Here is a 21438-nt window from a genome sequence, read left to right on the forward strand (position 1 = left end):
TCCTCCTTCTCTCTCTCTCTCTCACCATGAGACAATCCTGCTTCACCCTTTTCTTCCACCAAGACTAAACAATTTCCTGAGACCTTATCAGAAGCAGATGCCAGGACCATGTCTCTTGTACAGCCTGCAGAACCGTGATGATTCAAATAAAGCTTTTTTCTGTTCTTTATAAACTACTCAGCCTCAGGTATGCCTTTACAGCAACACAAAATGAACTAATACACCTGCCAAACTCAGCAGCTGTCCATTTCTAGGCCATATACACTGCTACCTCTCCCAGAAATAGCCCAACTTAGTCTGCCTGGTTACTGGCATTCATCTTTCAAAACCTATCTCTAACATCTGTGAAAATGTCCCATGTTCTCTAAAACCATCCCGATCCCACTACGATGCTCCTTTCCCATACAATTCTATTTTCATTTATATCATCAATAATATTCATCACCTTATGTTATAGTTAATTTCATGTATACTCTCCCAATAAACAGAACAATATACTTCATTACCTTAGTATCTCTGGATCTAGCATGTGGTGGCTAATGATATAGGATTACTGTAATGATAATGCTTACCTTCAGAAAGCCTGACTGAAAAATAGATTCCATTTATGATGCTACAACAAATATTGTTAAAATAAAACAAATTGGTCTTTTCAAATCGCTTCCATTATTTATGTAGAGAGAAAAAGGCTGAGAGTCACTTTGAGTGAGGATGATTACCACTCTTACAAATCTTTGTATCTTGGCATAACAAAAAACAATTCTAATCTCAAGTTATGGTAGTACTAAAAAAAATTATTTCATTTAAATATGAGAGAACACTTCCATTTAACCAAAACATAGATGCGTTCCATTCCAAATAGACCTTGGTCTAATTTAAAAATATTGGTGATAATTTGTTATATCATCTTATAATTGAAGCCCTAAAATACAATGGATTCTAGAACATTATGCCACAGGATATTAGAAGCAATTTTTTTTTTTTTTTTTTTTTTTTTGAGACAGAGTTTTGCTCTTGTTGCCCAGACTGGAGTGCAATGGCGTGATCTCAGCTCGCTGCAACCTCTGCCTCCTGGGTTCAAGTGATTCTCCTGCCTCAGCCTCCTGAGTGGTTGGAATTACAGGCATGTGCCACGACGTCCGGCTAATTTTATATTTTTAGTAGATACTGGGTTTCTCCATGTTGGTCAGGCTGGTCTTGAACTCCCAACCTCAGGTGATTCGCCTGCCTCGGCCTCCCAGAGTGCTGGGATTATAGGTGTGAGCAACCGCGCCCGGCCTGCGAAACTTCTTTCGGTACTTCTGTGACTAGTCTTCCTCTCTCCTCCAAAGGCAGCTGAACCCAAAAGGGCTCTCTTAGTACACAATTCCTTTTTGAAGACTTTTGCTTTAAATTTTCTCAAACTCAGCCTCTAAATACATGCTTCTACCCCTCAATCCTTCTGCACATTTTGGCTTGTTATTTTCTAGTCTCTGCTCCCAGGAGTTTGGGTCTCCAAGGTCTTCTTTCTAGATGAAACTATTGACCTATACTCCACCTTAATTTTCTTGTGGTCTCTAGTGGCATTTCATACTGCTCACCATTCTTTCTACTTGAAATTCTCTTCCCTTGTTTTCGTCAGTACATTTTCCTATTATTTCATTCATCTCTCCAAATGCTTCTTTTCTCTTTCCTCAGCAGAATCTTCTCCTGCACCCATAACCATGGGCCTTCTCCAAATTTCTATCCTTAGCTCTCATCTCTTCTCCATTTGTGCTCTTCTTTTGGGTCCCCTGAAGATTCCCTCTTTATGATAAAAACAGTGATCACTTGTGTAGTGATAACTTCCCCAAGTTTATATCTGTACCTCTGGCTTCTCAGCTCCACTCATGTCTCCAACTGCTCAGTAGACAGATGCACAGGATATCCCACCATCCCATCAAGCCTGCCCAGAAGGTCATTGCTTTTCCCCTTAGCATCACCCCCATGTCTCTCAGTAGTCTACTGTTTCTTAATCTCTCAGGCTAAAAAGTTTTGTTATCTTTAATAAATCCCTTTCCTTCATCCTCTATGCCCTGTGTTCAAGTCCCTTTCTTTCTTCCTGCAAAGTGTGATATCTTCTATTCAATTTTGCATCCCAACTGAGTCCTGACCTTTATCACTACCTCAGCTTCACAGCTTATCTCTCTTACTATGGACTCTGCTTATTTCTAGATATTTTACATAGAACTAATGGATGTTGTTTCCTAAAACACACTTTTTAAAATTTAGCAAAATTTAATTGAGCGAAAAGCAATTTGGGAATCAGGCAGCCTCCAAACCAGAATGGATTCAGAAAGACTCTAGCACAGGTCCTGTCATTGAAAAAGATTTATGGACAGAAAAAGGAAAGCGATGAACAGAAACACATTTTTTTTTAAGCTCAGAGTAGTAACATGACTTACCCACTGGCATCACAACAATAAGTAAAAGAGCCAAGAACGAAACTTAATTCTGCCTCCCTCCAAAGCCTGAATGCTTTCCATTGCCCCAGTGATCCTTGGTCTAACATTCAAAACTCAGACACAGCCTACCTCACCAGCTGGTGGTGAAGTGATTGATTCTCTCCAGTAGGTCTCTGACTTTCCCAGCTGGGGTTCTTGCAGTTTCAACCCTACTAAAAGCTCTAGGATCTGACCCACTTAGGGCTAATTAAGTGATCCCCAACAAAGCCACTGAAGAACTCCATATGAAATCAGCTTTTTGGTTGGTTCTACTTAGACTTTACACAGTTCTGATAACAAGGTCTGGTTCTGTGCTTCATGCCAAATTATTGCATTCATTTAGGTTCAATATATTTGATCCCCTAAGGATAGAGTCCTCCAGTAATGGGATCCCTCAGTCCTTTGGGGTCCTAGCTTCCAGTTCTGGTTACTGGCTCTTCTTGACATTAACAGCCCAGCTAAGTGGACATCCACCTGTATTAGCTGCCCTGTAGTCTGGCTGGCTAACACCTTTTCCTTCAATTACCTGGATCTCCATGAATGTTCTTCTGCTGAAACTATTCAGTTGCCTGTTCAGGTCCTAGACCTACCTAGACTCTGCTTCCTGTAACTCTCCATACCTGTCAAATCTATCCTGTTCCAACGAGCCCCCCAGGTACATTATTCTCCACCATTTGACTACATAACCTGTACTTCAGCCAATTTAAAAAAAAAAAAAAATTTTTTTTGAGATAGTGTCTTGCTCTCTGGCCCAGGCTGGAGTGCAGTGGCACAATCTCAGTTCACTGCAACCTCCACCTCCTGGGTTCAAGAGAGTCTCCCACCTCAGCCTCTCGAGTAGCTGGGACTACAGGCGCATGCCACCACACCTGGCTAATTGTTTGTAATTTTTAGTGGAGACGGGGTTTCACCATGTTAGCTAGGATGGTCTCGATCTCCTGACCTTGTGATCTGCCCGCCTCAGCCTCCCAAAGTGCTGGGATTACAGGTATGAGCCACCGTGCCCAGCCTTAAAAAAATTCTTACTCCTCACCAGATTTGTTTCAAAACCCCAGGTCCTTTTTGAAGCTGGCAAGGGATCTCTTCCTCCTTCAAGATCCAACTGTACAGTAATCAATCGGTAAGATGTACTGAGTGCCTACTGTGGGTCAGGCTCTGTGCTGTACACACAACATTTCTGGGGTTTTTTAATAATTTAAACTTTTATTTTAGATTCAGGGGGTACAAGTGCAGATTTATTACATAGGTATATTACATGATGTTGAGGTTTGGGGTCAGATGATCCCATCACCCAGACAGGGAGCACAGTGCAGAAGAGGTAGTTTCACAGCCCATGTCCTTTTTCCCCTCCTTCCCACCTCTAGTAGCAGAACAGTTCTTGAGCAGACCAGCAGTTAGTAAACTAAAGCAAGTTCTAAAGTTAGGAATCTCCTTAAATCAAATGAAGACTCTTTCTAATGTATCATTTCCCCAAAACTAAATCAAAATCGGTCGTCAATTGGCTCAGGTTTATTAGATAATAATTCAGTCAACAAATATGCACTTTCCTCAAATCTAAAGAGAGAAAGCACAGCTCTGCAAAAAACATGAAGACTTTTCTTCTACTTCACATCTCTTTATAATTATACTGCCATCTAGTGTCTATCAAAGGAGGAAATAGTTGACATAGCTAAGAGTCTGTATTAATAAAAAACATTCTAAATAAGGACTAATCATACACATTTAAGTATCTAAAACAGGTAATACTTTCCAATGAGCAAAAAATATGTGTCTCCAGTCAACAAAAAGAAATATGTCTTCCAATTCTGAGATTACAAACATTGTCTTTAAAACTATATTTAAGTTTATCAAGAACAGGAAACTAGTTGCCAGATTCACAAGCAGCATGTTGCTTAAAAGAACAATTCAAATATATTACTTAAAGAAAGAAGTTTGAAATTTATTTTTCTTCCATAGAACATGAATGTGTCATTCACCCTTCATATGAACCACCTGAAAACTAGCAATTAGAAGCTGAAATTAAGAAAATTTGGGCTTACCTGAAAGTGCAAAATTATTGTCCAGATTAATCCCAAAGTCAATTTGGGATTTCCATCTGTTATGTCATCATTTCTAATATTCACTAATTTCACCTGTTTTGTATGTGAAGAAAAGATAAAACCAACTGTTTATCAAACCTGAACCAGTTATCTTTACCTACATAAAAGCACTTCTAAATTAGCACTTCTAAATTATACGAAGAAAAAAATTGAATAATTTAAATACCAGTAGTCAACTAAATACTGTTTTACCCTTATTCTCAATCATTTTATATTACAAATTATACGATAACAACAAAGAAAGAGCAAGTATTATTGCATTCTTGTCTTCCACCGGCAGACATCCCCAACCCAACCCCCAAACCTATACAATAGGGACTGGGCTGCACAGCAGGAGGTAAGTGGGCCAGGAAGCATTACCACCTGAACTCTGCCTCCTGTCAGATCAGCCACAGCATTCGATTCCTATAGAGGTGCAAACCCTATTTGTGAACTGCGCATTTGAGGGATCTAGGTTGCGCACTCCTTACAAAAACCTAATGCCTGATGATTTGAGGTGAAACAGTTTCATGCTGAAACAACCCCCACTACCCCCACCACCCAGTTCATGGAAAAATAGTCTTCCATGAAACCAGTCCCTGTTGCCAAAAAGGTTGGGGACTGCTGTTCCAGAGCAAGTACTAAAAGCATTCACTTGTCAATACAAAAGTACAATTCCTCAAGTGAGAAGTCCTAAATACTTGAGATCTTAAAATTAGAAATAATTTTGTCTTTTAAAAATAAATTTTATTTTACTCTTACCATTAAGTATGAAACTATTCTAACAATTCTAACAACTTTCTCAAATTTCCATTATAAGGTTTTAAAATAACTAGCATTATCTTGCTATCAATATGCCATAAATATATAAGTCACTGAGCATTTCGAAGGCTGTTCAAATATTTTAAAATAATATAATACTCAGACTTAAAGCTTATCAACTGTCAAACTGTGCATTCAGGTAAATAAATCCAATGATGATCCATTTACTTCCTGGACAAAATCATTTAATATCATGAATTTAAATACTAAGAATTATATACTATGATATTTAACATTTTACTTCTTGGACAAAATACTGCCAGAAAACATTTCGGAAGTATCCTTCTGGAATCTTCCACGAGAATGATGAACAATGAGCAAACATCAATATATTTAAGCACTGAGGATTTAGTAGTATTTAATAGGGAAAAGCATCTTAATGTTCATAATATTGACGAATAATAATGAAGAAATAATAAAAGCTAGTGTTTACCTCTCCCTCTCTCCCTTGCCTTTTTTTTTTTTTTTTTTTTTTTTTTTTTTGAGACAGGGCTCATTCTGTTACCCAGGCTGGAGTGCAATATTGCAATCATGGCTCACCACATCCTCAATTTCCTGGGCTCAAGTGATCCTCACGCCTCAGCCTCCCAAAGTGCTGAGATTACAGGCATGAGCCACCACACCCAATCTCTACCCTTTTTTCAAACTATTAAAAAAACAAAATTGTTGCTGTCCCCTCTGACTCTCACTGTCTTCAATAATTTTCAACTCTCCCACATTCTTTTTCTACCAATTGAAAAAATTACTAATATTTTGGCTTATGACACTATAATATGTAATGCCATCAAATCAAGATCATATCCAATATATTATTAATTCTTTTCCATGATTTCTCCTGACACCTCAAGCAAGTTGGGGGCTAGTTTCAGAAATGCTGTTATATCTTTACTCATAAATTATCCAATATTATCTACTTATAAAAAACAAAATATTGCCTTATCACTACTAAGTATGAAAAATGCTTACACTTAATTAAAAGTATTATATAAAGTATTTTTATAAAAATTGACTATTTTTATATATCAAGTATAAAAAATAAAGTATTGCTTCCCCATAATTAAGAACTGTTCATAGGCATTCTTAACATTCTATTGCAACTAAAATGTCAGTAACTTCCTAGGCAAATGCAATCCAATTCAAACAGAAAGAAAATCAGTTGTTCTTATATAGATGGAAATGTAGTCACTTATAATTCCTCTGGGCTTATCCCTACTACTAATTTCTTTTCTTGGGAGCAAATGTTTAAAAACATTTTTAAATATTTGCTTCACCAAAGCACAAGATTACTGGTTATAATTCACAGGCAAATTTAACCTTGTCATTCCTTGACATGTTTCTACATAGATGTATTAGTAACATATGTTTATATGATTATAGTATTTTCAAAACATCATACCTGGCGTCTTTTCAAATAATCAAGTGCAATCTGTACATTCTGTAGTCTGTGAAAACGCATCCGACCTTTTTCTCTGGGCTAAGAACAGAAAAATGCAGGTATAAAAAAGAGTTTCTGTTATCACAGACCATGCTAATTTAAATATGCTTTCTGTTCATCTTAATATATCAAAACAGTATTTACCGTTTAGGTAAGGCCATAAGATTTTCTAAGAAGTTTTTAATTTCTTTATATTGTCTGAGATTGAATGTAAACTCTTATGGATTTTTTTCTAAGTATGTTTTATTTAAACATATACTTTATGACAATTTTTTTATTTAAACAAAAGGAAAGAGAAAATGTCACAGAACATATAGATTTTTAATATTTGGTAATAAAACAATGCTAGCCTACAATTATTTAGCCATGGAGGCACAAAAATAATTAAATATCATTCATCATTTTACCTTCTTATTGAACACTATTAGCAAGAGTGTTTTATAACTGTATATATACACACACACACATATATACATATGGCATATTAATGAAAATGAGATAAAGTAGCATGCAGTTAGTATAAAAATCACCAAGAAGGAGAAAGACAGAGAAGGTTTACTTAGCCATGATAGAGAAAGAGAGAAAACCAATTAAAACCATATATTTCCTCTTTATTTTATTTTAGCTTTTTCACAAAAGTGGACACTATGATAATCAGAAAGGACTCTATACTCGTTTTACTCTACTTGGGGATGGACACAATTATTTTCTCAGTCTCAGCAAAAGTGACAGACGAGAATTATTTTCCTTAATGCCGTTTCCCTTAAGAAACGTTACAAGTTAGCATGAAGGAAAACATAAGGAAACAGGGCTAAGAAATGCTTAGAAAAAAATACAAAGAACGGAGCTGAAATTTATCACATAAAATCTTCCAAAGGGAAAAAAGAAAAAAGACAATTGACAGTTTGGCTTCTTCAGTATGTATAGGTTGCTGAAGCCAAAGGTGCCATAATAAAACAGACAGCACACTACAGAAGGAAAGGTAAATTCTGCATAACAAGTAGAAATGATGTTGATAAATTTACCCACTGGATCCAACAAAAGCACAATTTCCAGTAAAATCAAGGGGCACCAGGTATGTAGAAGACAAAAGAAGAAGCACGTCTGTCTTGCAAAGGTAGGCTGCAGTCAACTAAGAGTCATGGAGATTAAACAGCTCTGTGAGTTCTATTGGGATACTGGATTTTTAAATCTCCCTTTTAAATACATGAGATACATTAGAGAGGTAAAACATGTCCATCAAATACCTATTGCCAACAGGTGTGGTTTAAAGCAGAAACTTAAATACTAAAAAAATTTCCCTAAGTTCTTTCATAAAAAGCAATACATAGTTGCCATGTTTGCAATATCACTTCCAGAAATTGAATGAATTTGCACAAAAATTTGTACACTTGTAAAATTTCCATGTTTATATACAATGTATATAAAATTGTTTAACTAAAATGCCATCATGTACTTTAAGCCTGTTTAATTACCATGCAGTGCACAGTAATGTATACATAATTCAATCATTTTTAGCTCTCTGAAGGTAATTTAAAGAGAAAATATTTCCTTTGTCCAGTTTTTTGGTACACACACATCTATCTCAATGTGGGTTTTGGTCCTTTCTATGCTTTCTAAAAAGGAGCCTGAACCCAGGAGTTACTTCTCTATCAGGTTAGCGCTCACCGCATGGGAACGGCTAGGTTAGTCAAGTTATGGGGGCGACACCTACCCCCTTATCCTCATCCTCCACATCCTCATGCTGTTCATATTCGCATGCTTCTGTTGCACTCACCAATCGTAAGGTCTTCAAAAAATCTCGCTCCCTTGGCTAATGAATATAACAGACAGAAGATAGGACAGCAAAGACACAAGACAGACCAGAAATGAAAAGAAGAGCATGAACAGAACATAATGAAGGAGAACAGGTAACAAGAAAGGGAAGTAATGTTCACAAAAAGAAAAAAAAAAATGACACCTGCGGAATGGGTTAGATCATTTTTCAGAAAGCAATGTTTATTTTCTTGCTATTTGTAAGTCTTTTAATATGTGGTTATATTATGCATCCAACTTCTGCTAAGCAAAAAAACCCAAAGGTAAAAAAGAAGCAAGAACAAAAATAGTATTTTAATTATAGAACTGATTATATAAGTGAAGTAATCGAAGTGCTTCAATCTCAAATTCATGTCATTTGAAGTTTGAAAATGCTTAGGAATCTAACCAAAACTTCTTTTTCAGGCAGAATTCACAGCTCAAAAGATGAATGTTGCAAAAATCTGAATAGTCTGCACTGAAAACACACTGGTCCTATGCAGAAAAGATTACACGTTCTTCAAAATAAGAAAGTTAAAACTTACCAAGGTATCTCCTGAAAGAACCTCTAAAAGAGAAATCAAATTGTGTCCATCCCTTAAGTCTTCATAGAGATCATTCACATGCTTTCGAACCTACAAAGAGAAAAGCAAAATTTGGGGTCCTAGAACTCAGAATCATCCTAAAAAGGAGACAACTAGAAAACATTCCTCACATGGTATTCATTCACACACCTATTTTTAAATTTTTAAAACACTTATTACTTAAAAACTAAATTTAATTTAAAAACTTAAAAAAGTGAATTTCAGATTAATAATTCAAAAAGAAAATTCAAATTATTACATTTTTAAGACACTAGAAAAAACATAAACCTGGACTACTACATGGGGTTACAATTCTTCAAATACGGGCAATGCCCTGACTTTATTCATAATTCCCGATACAGCGGCCAGTGTCACCTTAACAAGAGGGTAGAGTTTTCACCCCCGCAGTTGAACTTCTAGCCCAAAACAGGATCAAGGATGCAGAGGAACATTTTTAGAAATCCATAGACATGAGTTGGGTGAAGGGTACACGAGACTCTACATATTATTTTGTCAATATCCTATGAGCCTATAATTATTTCAAAAAAATTTTTTGAAATCCATACATGTCAGGTTAGGCCTCTGTCCAAACCCTCCTCTGCACAATATAAGTCTTCTTATAATGGAAGATTTTCCTAAATAGCACAAAATCAACAATCAACCTACAATAGCTTCCTCCGTTCCATAGGCCTGATTTAGAAGTCTGTGATTTTAGAACCCAAACCATCAAAGATTTCCCAAAAGCTTTGTTCAGCCTGCCAAGTAGGGATAGCTCTAGTAACCACGTGGCCCACTAGAAGGTTTGTGTTGGACAGACACATGTCAAAGCAGGCTATTAAGATTACTGCTCCACGGTGGGCTGGCACATTTCCATTTTCTCACCTTTCAGTAATTCTGGGCTGCTCTCATGAAAGGAAACAAAGAACTGGGCCAGAAAGAAGCAGGAACCAGAATCCCGCCTACTTCACCCATGGCACAAGCCCTGTATACAAATGAATCCAACTCCTTTGCACCTCCAAAATGTCAAGTGAATATATAGCACAAAGTAATGAAAAGATCTAAACTTATGATCAAAACTATATAACTACACAAACACAAACACAAGAAGAGGCCTAATGTAAACTGGAAGCAAACTTTTATGGTAAGTCTCTCAGTTCCGAAAAATAGTTTAAATCCCATAAAATTTTATTATCTTAATTGACTCTCCCTATATATATATGTTTTACAATATCTTTTGTTAGTGTCAGAAAATGTTTTTGATTGATGAAGAAAAAGTTCCCTTAGGAATTTCTTATCAAATTTACCAGCTTTTACATTCAGTGTTCTGGCACTATTTACGTAAGTCACAGAACCTTTTAATATTCAATTACCCATCTAGGCATAATTAACTACAAATAATATAAATACTAAGCTTAGGCTCAATAGCTCTACCACAAAGTAACTGTTCATGTCAATAGTACCATTGAAATGACAGCAAAACTGAAGGTGAATCAAATTACTTTTAACCAAGTCTCCATCTTTACAAACTGACATTTTATTTTGATTTCCTAATTCCCAAGGAGTATCAGTTGAATCTCTGATGTCATAATACCAACGTAAGACAAAGTATAAAAACACTTTATTCCCCCCAAAAAATGTTATAACACGTTTTAAGCAATCCTTGTTTAGAAAATCCTGTAAATACGGCTGGGTGCAGTGGCTCATGCCTGTAATGCCAACACTTTGGGAGGCCAAGGCAGGTGGATCAATCACCTGAGGTCAGGAGTTCGAGACCAGCCTGACCAACGTGGTGAAACACCGTTTCAACTAAAAATACAAAAATTAGCTGCGCACGGTGGCAGCCGCCTGTAATCCCAGCTACTCAGGAGGCTGAGACAGGAGAATCACTGTAACCCGGGAGGTGGAGGTTGCAGTGGGCGGAGATCAAGCCATTGCACTCCAGCCTGGGTGACAGAGTAAGACTCCATGGAAAGGAAAGGAAAGGAAAGGAAAAAGGAAAGGAAAAAAGGGAAAGGCAAAGGCAAAGGGAAAGGCAAAGGAAAGGAAAGGAAGGGAAGGGAAGGGAAGGGAAGGGAAGGGAAGGGAAGGGAAGGGAAGGGAAGGGAAGGGAAGGGACCTGTAAATAACCAAATAATTTACAAAGGAATTATCCATTCAATTAGAATATTTACCTTGAGATACCATGAAATGACAACTCTCTCAACTTCTCAACTGTATTTCAGAGATTAATCAATTTTCAAGGGCCTTTTCAGGAACATATCTACTACATGCATGATATGTATGCAAAGAGATAAGCACTTAACTGAAATGAGTACTAATACTGCAATTTCCTACTCATGGAAGACAATTTTTCCACAGATGCAGGGGAGGGTGATTTTGGGATGAAACTGTTCCATGTCAGATCATCAGGCATTGGATTCTCTTAAGGAGAGCACAACCTAGATCCCTCACATGCACAGTTCACAAAAGGGTTTGCAGCCATGCGGTGGTGGCTCATACCTGTAATCCCCAGCACTTTGGGAGGCCAAGGTGGGCGGATCACTTGAGGTCAGGAGTTTGAGAACAGCCTGGCCAACACGGCAAAACCCATCTCTACTAAAAATACACACAAAAAATTAGCCAGGTGATGTGGCGTATGCCTGTAATCCCAGCTACTTGGAAGGCTGAGGCAGGAGAATCACTTGAACCCGTGAGGTGGAGGCTGCAGTGAGCCAAGATTGTGCCACTGCACTCCAGCCTGGGCAACAGAGTGAGATTCTGTCTCAAAAAACAAACAAACAAAACAACAGGGTTCATGCTCCTATGAGAATCTAACACCATCACTGATCTGGACAGGAGGCAGAGCTCAGGTGCTAATGCTGGCTGGCCCAGTGCTCACCTCCTGCTGTGCAGGCCACTCCCTAACAGGCCATGGACCGGACCGGACCAGTACCTGCCTGTGGCCTGGGGGTTGGGGACTCTTGTATTAGAGCACTGTAAGAATTCACTCAGTTCCATTCTAAGGCACGAGCTTGAATTTATAAGGCTAAGACCTACTTAAAAACAAGGTAGAAAAGCTAAGCTTGTGAATGTCATGTACATTAACACATCTAAATCTGTGTACTTCTCAGTTATATCTCCAATATAACCAGAAAGCAGCCAAACTCTAAAAGAGCCTGAATGGGAACACTAAAAGATTATATTTATATAAACAACATTATACAGCTCCTGATCCTCAGCCAGCTGCTTCATCTCTCAAAATAAATGACTTTATTGTGCAGGTCTGATATCCTCAGTACACAGAAGGACAGTAGAATCCAAGCACATGATTGGGTTGGGGGCTTCCAGAACTGTAATAGTGCTGAGAATTCTGTGCTCTCTGGTCCACTATGCCTACAACCTACCAGACTCACATTTCACTCTATATTCCACTTCTTGTGTCTTTCTCACTCCAGGACAGTTAAAGATGGGGAGTGACTTGCCAGCTTGACTTGCCAGACTGAACAAAACCCTCTACATAAGGGAAACTTTCCCAAACCAGGTGTCATTTGTTACCATTGTATTTATGCAACAACAAAGAAAAATTAAAACACATGTTTAGAGAAGGAAAATAATATTACGCCATGCAAACCTAAATTAGGAAAAGAGGGCCAGGTGCGGTGGTTCACACCTGTAATCCTAACATTTTGGGAAGCTGAGGTGGGTGGATCACGAAGTCAGGAGTTCAAGACCAGCCCGGCTAAGATGGTGAAACCCTGTCTCCACTAAAAATACAAAAAGTTAGCCGGGCATGGTGGCAGTGAGCTGAGATCATGCCACTCCAGCCTCGGTGAAGGAGTAAGACTCCCTCTAAATTAGGAAAAGAGAAAACCTATGATAAAGGAAAAGGCATTTTAGTCCCGCTTCTGTCCCTGGCCTTATGAATTTGTACCAACAGCCTAAACTCTCTAGGCTTCAGTTTTTTTATCTTTAAAATAAAGGTTGGAAAACAGAAAACTCCTAGTTCAACCTAAAGAACAAAAAGTCTGTAATCTTTAAATCAAATTATTATCATTTTTTAAAATCAATGATCTGTCAACTTAGAAAATGTATAAAATAAAAGATACTCTTAAGACTTATGGCTTAATTTCTCAAGAATTTTACAAGAAAATGCAGAAATAAACTAATTTAACTTCTATGATGCTTGAAAAAAATCTAGAGAGACTGGCTATCCCCGATACTGCCTGCTTTTCCTGTCTCAGCTGATTATTCTGAGGGTCCACAGAAATACTGTACATGGAAAATGTCCTACAAAATATAAGATATCTTTCTCCGAAAAGCAAATGTCACTAACAATAATAAACAAAAACATACACACCATGAGTTACTACTAGATGCCTAACTTTGTGCTAAGTACTTTATAATACTGGGTCAGTTTCCTCAGCACAAATGAATGGAATAAAAGAGGATGCTATTAAAAATTTAAAATCAACATTATGGGTAAAGGGTGGTCGAGAATGAACTGAGGGGAAAGAATTGGGGTTCCAATCTAATCTAGCAAGAAATTTAAGGGAAAGAAAAGAAGGGAAAGTAAACAGTTAAAGCCTACATAGAAAAGCTTTTATTTTACCCCAGGAGTGAGTCATAGGCATTTGGCCTGGTAACTGTCCTTCACAGATGACTATACTAACTGCCAATATCCCTAACATTCCATTTTCAGTTTTTAATAAAGCATTCCTTCTTCTCTTTTTGGATACTTTCTCCCTATGGGACAAAAAACTGTCTGGATCAATAGTGCTAGAGGAAGTGATGAGCAAAGTAAAAGCACTATGAAATACTCTGGGATTAACTTACATAACTTGAATTACATAACAAGGGTGATACAGCATTTTCTGTATTTCACACAATTCTAGTAGAATTTTGCAGTATTTTTAAAAAATATGTATACAGCATTGCACCTAGAGTTTACCTCTAGGGGGCACTAATATTTTACTTAAAAGAATATCCCAAGAAAGAAAAATAGACTAGAAAACATTCTATGCGCAACAAAAATTCTAAACAAGATGCTGGTGATGACATGGACAATATTTCAAATTTATTTTGGAGAGAGAACAGAGTAGATCACACCAGGTCTGTATTACCTAACTGGCTTAACTGATCAAAAACACTACACTGAAAATTTCCTTTTGTTAACCTATAATTGTTTGGTTTTATATAGGCTAAATCAAATTCAGCTTTGAAGAAAAGAGAATCATTATATAGCTGCTTGCTGAATGTTTAAACTTCCTTTTTTAAAAGTCTAACGTTATAGTGATTGATGCTAATCTAGACAAATTTCACAAAAATTTTACTTCCCATTATTTAAACATATTACTATTGTTTAGCTGCAATTCAATTCAGGTCACAAAGTATTTATTGAGCATCCATCTATCATATGCCACGGTATCCTTTAACTTCTATGGGTACAAAGATGAATAATAAGAGTGCCACCTCTTGAAGTCTATAATCTGAGATGAAAGAAATTTAGGAAAGAAATTGCAGTATAAAGTAAACGCATTCAGAGCACACTCAGTAAGCTATGAGGAGCTTAACCCAATCTGGGGTCTTCCCAGCAAAGAAGAAGGGAATGTTCCAGGTGAAGGGAGGAGGATGAACAAAGGAAAAAGGCAAGGACACACAAAACTATATATGAGTTAGAAGGAAGGAAAGCAGTGATGAAGTCAATGAAGCATGAGGTGGAAGATGACGCTGGAACGATGCACGAGTGGACACAGAGGCTTTATATCCCAGGTTAAGACACTTGAACTTTTCCTACACAAAGAAAACTATGAATTTTAAGTAGAATGAGGCCATAATATCTCTGACCAATATAAAAGCTTCCCTGTAAACTATTATCTTAAGCAAAAACAAATCAATCACAGGTAAAATCAAGGGCCCAATCATTACACAATAATAGAGGAAAGGTCCCTCAGGAAAAAAGGAAACTGGAAGAGACATTCCATTAATGAAGCTTGGGTAAAATGCAGGCATCTTAGTGTGCTCTGCAGCAGGGAGCAAAACATCAGCCACATAAAGGGTTCACAGTCCTCTCTTAAAGAAGTTCTATATCTAAAGGATACAGTATTCTGGAAAACAATCAGCTATCTTTAGAAAGAAACATAAATAATAAAAGAAGACTTGTCCCAAATGAGATCACCTCACTGGCTTGTACAAATTGGGTGATGAGAAGAAGGATAGTTTGCTTTAGTGAAAATTATAAATTAAAACATTTTACAATGCAATTTTTTTAGATCAAACAAGTACGTTCATAAAAAATAAGCTGTCAAGTTCTCCTGGGCGAGTTCCTTATAGACAGCCCACTTGAAAAAATAAATAAAGGTAACATAAATATCAATATATTAACATATTAATTATTGATAAGAAAATTAATGCTTTTAAAATACACACAAAAAAATGCTCAGAAACATTGTATTACCTTAGGTAGCTGCCTTATCTAAAGTGGTTTTTTCATTACAAATTTATTTCAGTACTACTTCTTCAGGAGTTGTGAAAGAATAAAACTACAATTCATATTCTACCTAAATTATTATAAATGTGAAATTGGTACAGCTGAGTATAATAGGGAAATATTCTTCTTTGGCATGATAAAAAGGTGGTTATGGTTTTTTAAGGTACTATGTTAAGTCAACATTAAGGCCACATAGAATTCATCTCCTTTAGGTTATTTTTAAACTATGAAATAAAGATATTAGTTATACATCTTAAGGTATTAATGGATAAAATAATAGAGACTTTTTTAAAATCCACATTGGCACTAGGCAGTACAAATAATGTGTCTACTTTCTTTGGACCTGATTCACTCCTTGACAAAGAAGGTTTCTCTTTTAAGCTTCTGGGTTGGCAATCTATAATTAAAATGCAAAAACTGAATGGCCTTTTCTAGTCTTTCACCACAAGGTGGAACTAGGTAGTTAAATAGAATAAAAACATTTATTAATATATTACAGATAAACACTTTAAGATTTGGGGTATTTTAGTCACTGTTTCACCTAGGTATTTTTATTCTCTTCTATACAGTCTCGCCATGGTTTCAGTAACCTTTTTAAAAGGCTATTTCCATTTGTAAATATTTTCAAGTAGGTAACTTTTCTGTAACAGTTTGAGGTTTGGGTTGGTTGGTTCTGGTTTGGTTTGGGTTTAGGTCTCTATCTTTCCTATCTTCCCTTTTATTAGCAAGAAAACACATAAAAAATCTATTTTTGCTCACATTTTCCCCTGAACCTATAGATTTTTCATCTCTTGCATAGCTGTACAGATCTTGGTGTGGGGCAATTATAATGTAACTGAAAGGGAAAAATAAATTCAGAAATCAATATACTCTACATAGTGTATCTTTATTGCTATCTGTACAGTTCCTTGGAGTTAGTTTTTACTAAAGATGTATTCTAGACAAACTCCATACTACAATGTCTAACAAACGAGCATCGGTTTGTAAAGGCATCAGCATCACCCATTCCATATATGAGAGAGGGAAGAACAGCTAATAAATATTATTGTGCAATCTTTAAAAAGAGGAGGAGGTATTTTAGATAAGACTAAGGATGCTTCTTTCCAGTATTCTGTCTGTTTGGCAGGAAAATATGGGCATTACCTTTTACAGGTTTTTCAAATATCCTCCTAGCTCCTTACTTATATAAATCTTTCTTTAAACTCTTTATCATCACCTCAAAAAAATCACGGTAAGTACTACTATTTCAAGAGCAATTTTTAACACCAGCATAAGAAAAAGAGGAGAAACCAATCGATATCCTTATTATGCTCACCTTTTTCCTACTCCTCCTACTTTCTCATAATTTGGGCAAAAGAAAAAGCTGGGAAAGGAAGGGTCAAAATCACTTAACATGTCTAACGAGAAAACCTACTCAAGGGAACAAAATTTTGATTGAAACAAGTGAAAATGTGTGGTTGTAATATAAAGACTGTTAGGCAGGAATCTAGACCCAACATGGCGGTGTTACCCAGCGTAGCAGGCCTTTTGTTAAAGACTCCCTTCACCCTTGTACACACCCGCAGACTTACATGCGTCAGAGTTCTGGCTGGGCAACCACACTCCCCCATGACCTGCAGTTCACCTGCATTCCACAGGTTCGTAAACAACAGTTTCGGTTAACAGTTTCCAAAGACCCCTTCCTCATGACCCTTACTGGACTCCTGCCCTAGTAGTTTCAAGACCCCCCCAGGCCTTGTTGGTACAACCAGCTTCCCTACCTCTCGGGCTATAAAAAGCCCCAACCCTCCTCCCTCAGCGCGACTACCTTGGCCTGCACCTTTGGACCGAGGAACCTCGCCCACGAGTCCTAATAAAGGCTATTCTCACCGCCATTTGCCTTGTGTCTTCGTTCCCGGTTCGGCTCCAGCCTCAGTTTAGCTTTACATTTGGTGCCGAAACCCAGGAGGAGACCCCCTCCCCGGACCCCTGCCAGGTCGGGTAGGCTCTCCTCTTCCCGAGCCAGGACCTCCTTTCCAAGCCAGGAGCCATTTCACTAAATCCAAGACTCAATTTGTTCACTGCTGGGTAAGTTTTCCCCCGTCCTGTAGGCTCCCTCCGGGAAGTCCCTGTCCGAAACGCGTGGCCACGTCAGGGGCTCCCTCCGGTCAACTGTAACCTTGGCACCGGGGACTAGGAGACGTCCAACCTCCCCAGAAGCTGCCGTACCCTGCACTCCACGTGGCAGTAGGAGGACGCTCCCATTGCCGCCGGACTGCCTGCCTTAGGACCATGGGAACTATCCAGTCCAAACCAAACCAAAAATCCCCTCTGAGGTGCCTCTTGGCTAAATTCCAGACTTTAAGTCTCAGCCAAGACCTAAAACAAAAGCAGCTCATTTTCTTCTGCACAGTAGCATGACCGCAGTATAAATTGGATAATCAGTCTCAGTGGCCTGCAGAAGGTACTCTAGACTTTAACATCCTCACGGATCTGACCAACTTCTGCAAGAGACTAGGCAAATGGTACGAGATACCCTATGTTCAAGCCTTTTGGGACTTGCGTTCTCACCCAGATCTCTGTGCTCAATGCTCGTTAGCTCAGGTCCTACTCACAAAATCTGAGCCTCCTCACACCCTATCTGGCCACCCCTTTGGTCTCCCACCCAATCTTCTCCTTACCCTGACCCACCATTATTCCCATCCTCGTCAGCGCCTCCCCTCCCTTCCACCCCTCCTGTGCCCTTGCCAAACCCGACAGATTCTGTCTCCCCTAGCTCCACCTCCTCCCCTTCCTCACATGCCTCAGCCCATACTCGGTCCAGGACCGACCTCCTGTGTCCCTTGCGAGAGGTGGCAGGTGCCGAAGGAGTAGTCTGGGTCTATGTGCTGTTTTCACTGGCAGACCTGTCTAAGATTGAAGAACGTGTAGGCTCTTTCTCAGCCAACCCCACTCACTATTTCAAAAACTTCAGATACCTGTGCCAGGCGTATGACCTCACCTGGCATGATCCCCATGTCGTTATGACCTCAACCCTGTCCCCTGAGGAACAGGAGTGTATCCTAGCGGCAGCCAGGCAGCACGCTGACCAGGTTCATTTAACTGACCACACCATGCCAGTTGGCACTGAGGCAGTGCCCTCAGCCGAGCCCAACTAGGACTAGCAGGTTGGTCAGGCAGGCTGCTGCCGCCAAGATATGATGGTCCAGTGCCTTCTTGCTGGCATGCAGGCAGCCTCCAATAAGTCAGTCAATTTTAATAAGTTAAAGGAGGTAGTCCAAGACTGAGATGAAAATCCGGCTGTTTTTCTTAACTGACTGACAGAGTCACTTATTCAGTACACCCGCCTTGACCCTGCCTCCCCTGCAGGAGGAGCCATCTTAGCTTCATACTTTATTTCTCAGTCGGCCCCCAATATCCAGAAAAAGTTCGAAAAGGCGGAGGAAGGCCCTCAAACTCCCATCCAGGATTTAGTCAAACTGGCCTTCAAGGTCTACAACTCCAGGGAGGAAGCAGCTGAGGCCCAACGACAGGCCAGGCTAAAACAGAAGGCACAACTCCAAACCCAGGCCTTGGTAGCAGCCCTGAGACCGGCCGGCTCCAGGAGCTCCCAGAAAGGAGGTACTACCCGAGCGCCACCTGGTGCCTGCTTCAAGTGCAGCAACGACAGCCACTGGGCCAAGCAGTGCCCCAACCCAAAGGAGCCAACCCACCCCTGTCCGAACTGTCGGCAGATGGGCCACTGGAAGTCGGACTGCCCCAACCTGAGGACGGTCGCTACGTCTCCAGGTGACGACCCTCCTCCAGGTACTGGAGGCGCCTTCCAACTCCTCGACACCGACGAAGATTGAAGAGGCCCAGACTCGGGAACCCCTCTTACTCTCACCGAGCCCAGGGTTATGCTCCAGGTAGCAGGTAAGTCCATATCTTTCCTCATGGACACAGAGGCTACCTGCTCTGTTTTGCCTTCCTTTAGTGGCCCCAGCCACCCCTCCACTGTCACAGTCATGGGAATTGATGGCACTCCCTCCACCTACCGCCAGACTCCTCCTCTGTCTTGCCGCTTGGATGGCTCCCTCTTCTCGCACTCATTTCTTATCATTCCTTGATGCCCAGTCCCCTTGTTAGGACGAGATCTCCTCTCCAAGCTACGGGCCTCAGTTCACTTCTGACCCAACCCCTCCCCCCACCTCACGTTCCTCTTCCCTCTTCTCTCACCTGACAAACCTCGCCAGGCTGACCCCCCACTCCCGTTTCCAGTCCCCATTAACCCTGAGGTGTGGGACATCTCCACCCTGATCATTGCCCAGCACCACACTCCAGTCCACATCTGGCTAAAAGACCCTTCTAAGTTTCCCTCTAGGCCCCAGTTCCCTATCTCCCTTGAACACCGACAAGGACTAAAACCCATCATTACACACCTGCTCCGGCAGCACATTCTAGTTCCCGCCAACTCACCATGCAATACTCCTATCCTGCCTGTACAGAAAAGCTCTGGGGCCTATTGTGTTGTGCAGGACCTACGCCTCATCAATGAGGCAGTAGTCTCTACCTTTCCAGTTGTTCCTAATCCATATACACTCCTCTCGTGCGTTCCCCCTGACACCACCCATTTCACTGTCCTTGACCTTCTTTACCATCCCTCTACACCCAGACCGCCACTTTCTGTTTGCTTTTACATTGGAAGATCCAGACACTCATATTTCTTCCCAGCTGACTTGGACTGTTTTGCCTCAAAGATTCCGTGATAGGCCCCATTTTTTCGGACAGGCACTGGCACAGGATGTTGTCCTCTGTCCCCTGACCCACAGCACACTATTGCAGTATGTCGATGACTTATTACTATGTAGTCCTTCCTAGGAGTATTCCCTTGCAGATACTGCTACACTTTTAAATTTTCTAGGCGACCAAGGTTATCAGGTTACCCCGGATAAGGCTCAACTTTGCAGCCCTTCTGTCACCTACCTAGGCATACTCCTCACACCCACTACAAAAAGCCTCACAGCAGACAGAATAAGCCTCATTGAAACTCTCCAGCCTCCTCAGGATGCGGAAGAGATCTTGTCCTTCCTAGGACTGGTGGGCACAGTGAGTCTTATCCCGTGGCCCGACTCAGGATCTTTAAGGCCTACATCAAGGTTGTAAGCAGCCTCATCAGCCTGGCCTCTGACATCAGACAACAGGAGGAAGCCATCTCAGCTCTAGCCCAGGCAGCAAGTCCCAGGACAGCAGCAACCCTTTTTCCTGGCTAACCTTAGTCAGGGAAGGGGCTCAAGTGGTACACATGGCCGAGGTACACAACATCTCTCATTGTTTCTTGTGTGCAGCCTTGAATAAGCCCCCACTGGTTGCGGTAACCTTACCCAGCCCTTTTAACTCCTCTAATCTGACCTCCTCCTTTCCCCTTCCCGGCCGAACACTACATCAATGAGTCAGGACTAGTAGAAACCAATCTCCTCACTCTAGAAAAGATTCGGGAAAGACTCTACCAGAAAAACCTCAGATCAAGGCCCTCACTTAGATGGTGGCAGTCGTCTGTGGCCGGTTAAATCCTACCCTTTCTAAGCCCCTTACTAATCATTGGTTTCTTGCTACTCATAGCTCCCTGTGTCCTCCGCTTCATCCAGGACTGCATGAAAGAAGTCTCCCATGTCACTTTCAATCAGATGCTGCTCCACACCTATACCCGAGTTCCGACCTCCGAAGAACCCCATGAGGACCCATACCAGCAGGAAGCAGCCAGAGGAACACGTCGCCCCATTTTCTTATTAGAAAGAGGTCGGAATGTTAGGCAGGAATCTAGACCCAACATGGCGGC

At 40.1% G+C, this 21438-nt stretch overlaps 1 protein-coding gene across 15 annotated transcripts in view; it reads right to left on the reverse strand.

Annotated features, from left to right (window-relative positions):
- Positions 1-21438, reverse strand: part of DST (dystonin) — a 1587602-nt gene that overhangs the window by 229425 nt on the left and 1336739 nt on the right. For 9 of the 15 annotated variants that reach the window (XM_050788765.1, XM_050788756.1, XM_050788769.1 and 6 more), the window contains 3 exons: positions 9137-9226; positions 6759-6836; positions 4502-4594 (listed from right to left, as the gene is read on the reverse strand). In XM_050788765.1, the coding sequence (XP_050644722.1) occupies positions 4502-4594; positions 6759-6836; positions 9137-9226 (261 nt within the window). Of the gene's footprint in view, positions 1-4501; positions 4595-6758; positions 6837-8511; positions 8611-9136; positions 9227-18451; positions 18545-21438 lie in introns of those variants that run through there. The other 6 variants (XM_050788752.1, XM_050788754.1, XM_050788755.1 and 3 more) reach the window with 2 other exon arrangements.

Source organism: Macaca thibetana, chromosome 4 (genome assembly GCF_024542745.1).
Source record: "Macaca thibetana thibetana isolate TM-01 chromosome 4, ASM2454274v1, whole genome shotgun sequence".
Lineage (NCBI taxonomy): Eukaryota > Metazoa > Chordata > Mammalia > Primates > Cercopithecidae > Macaca > Macaca thibetana.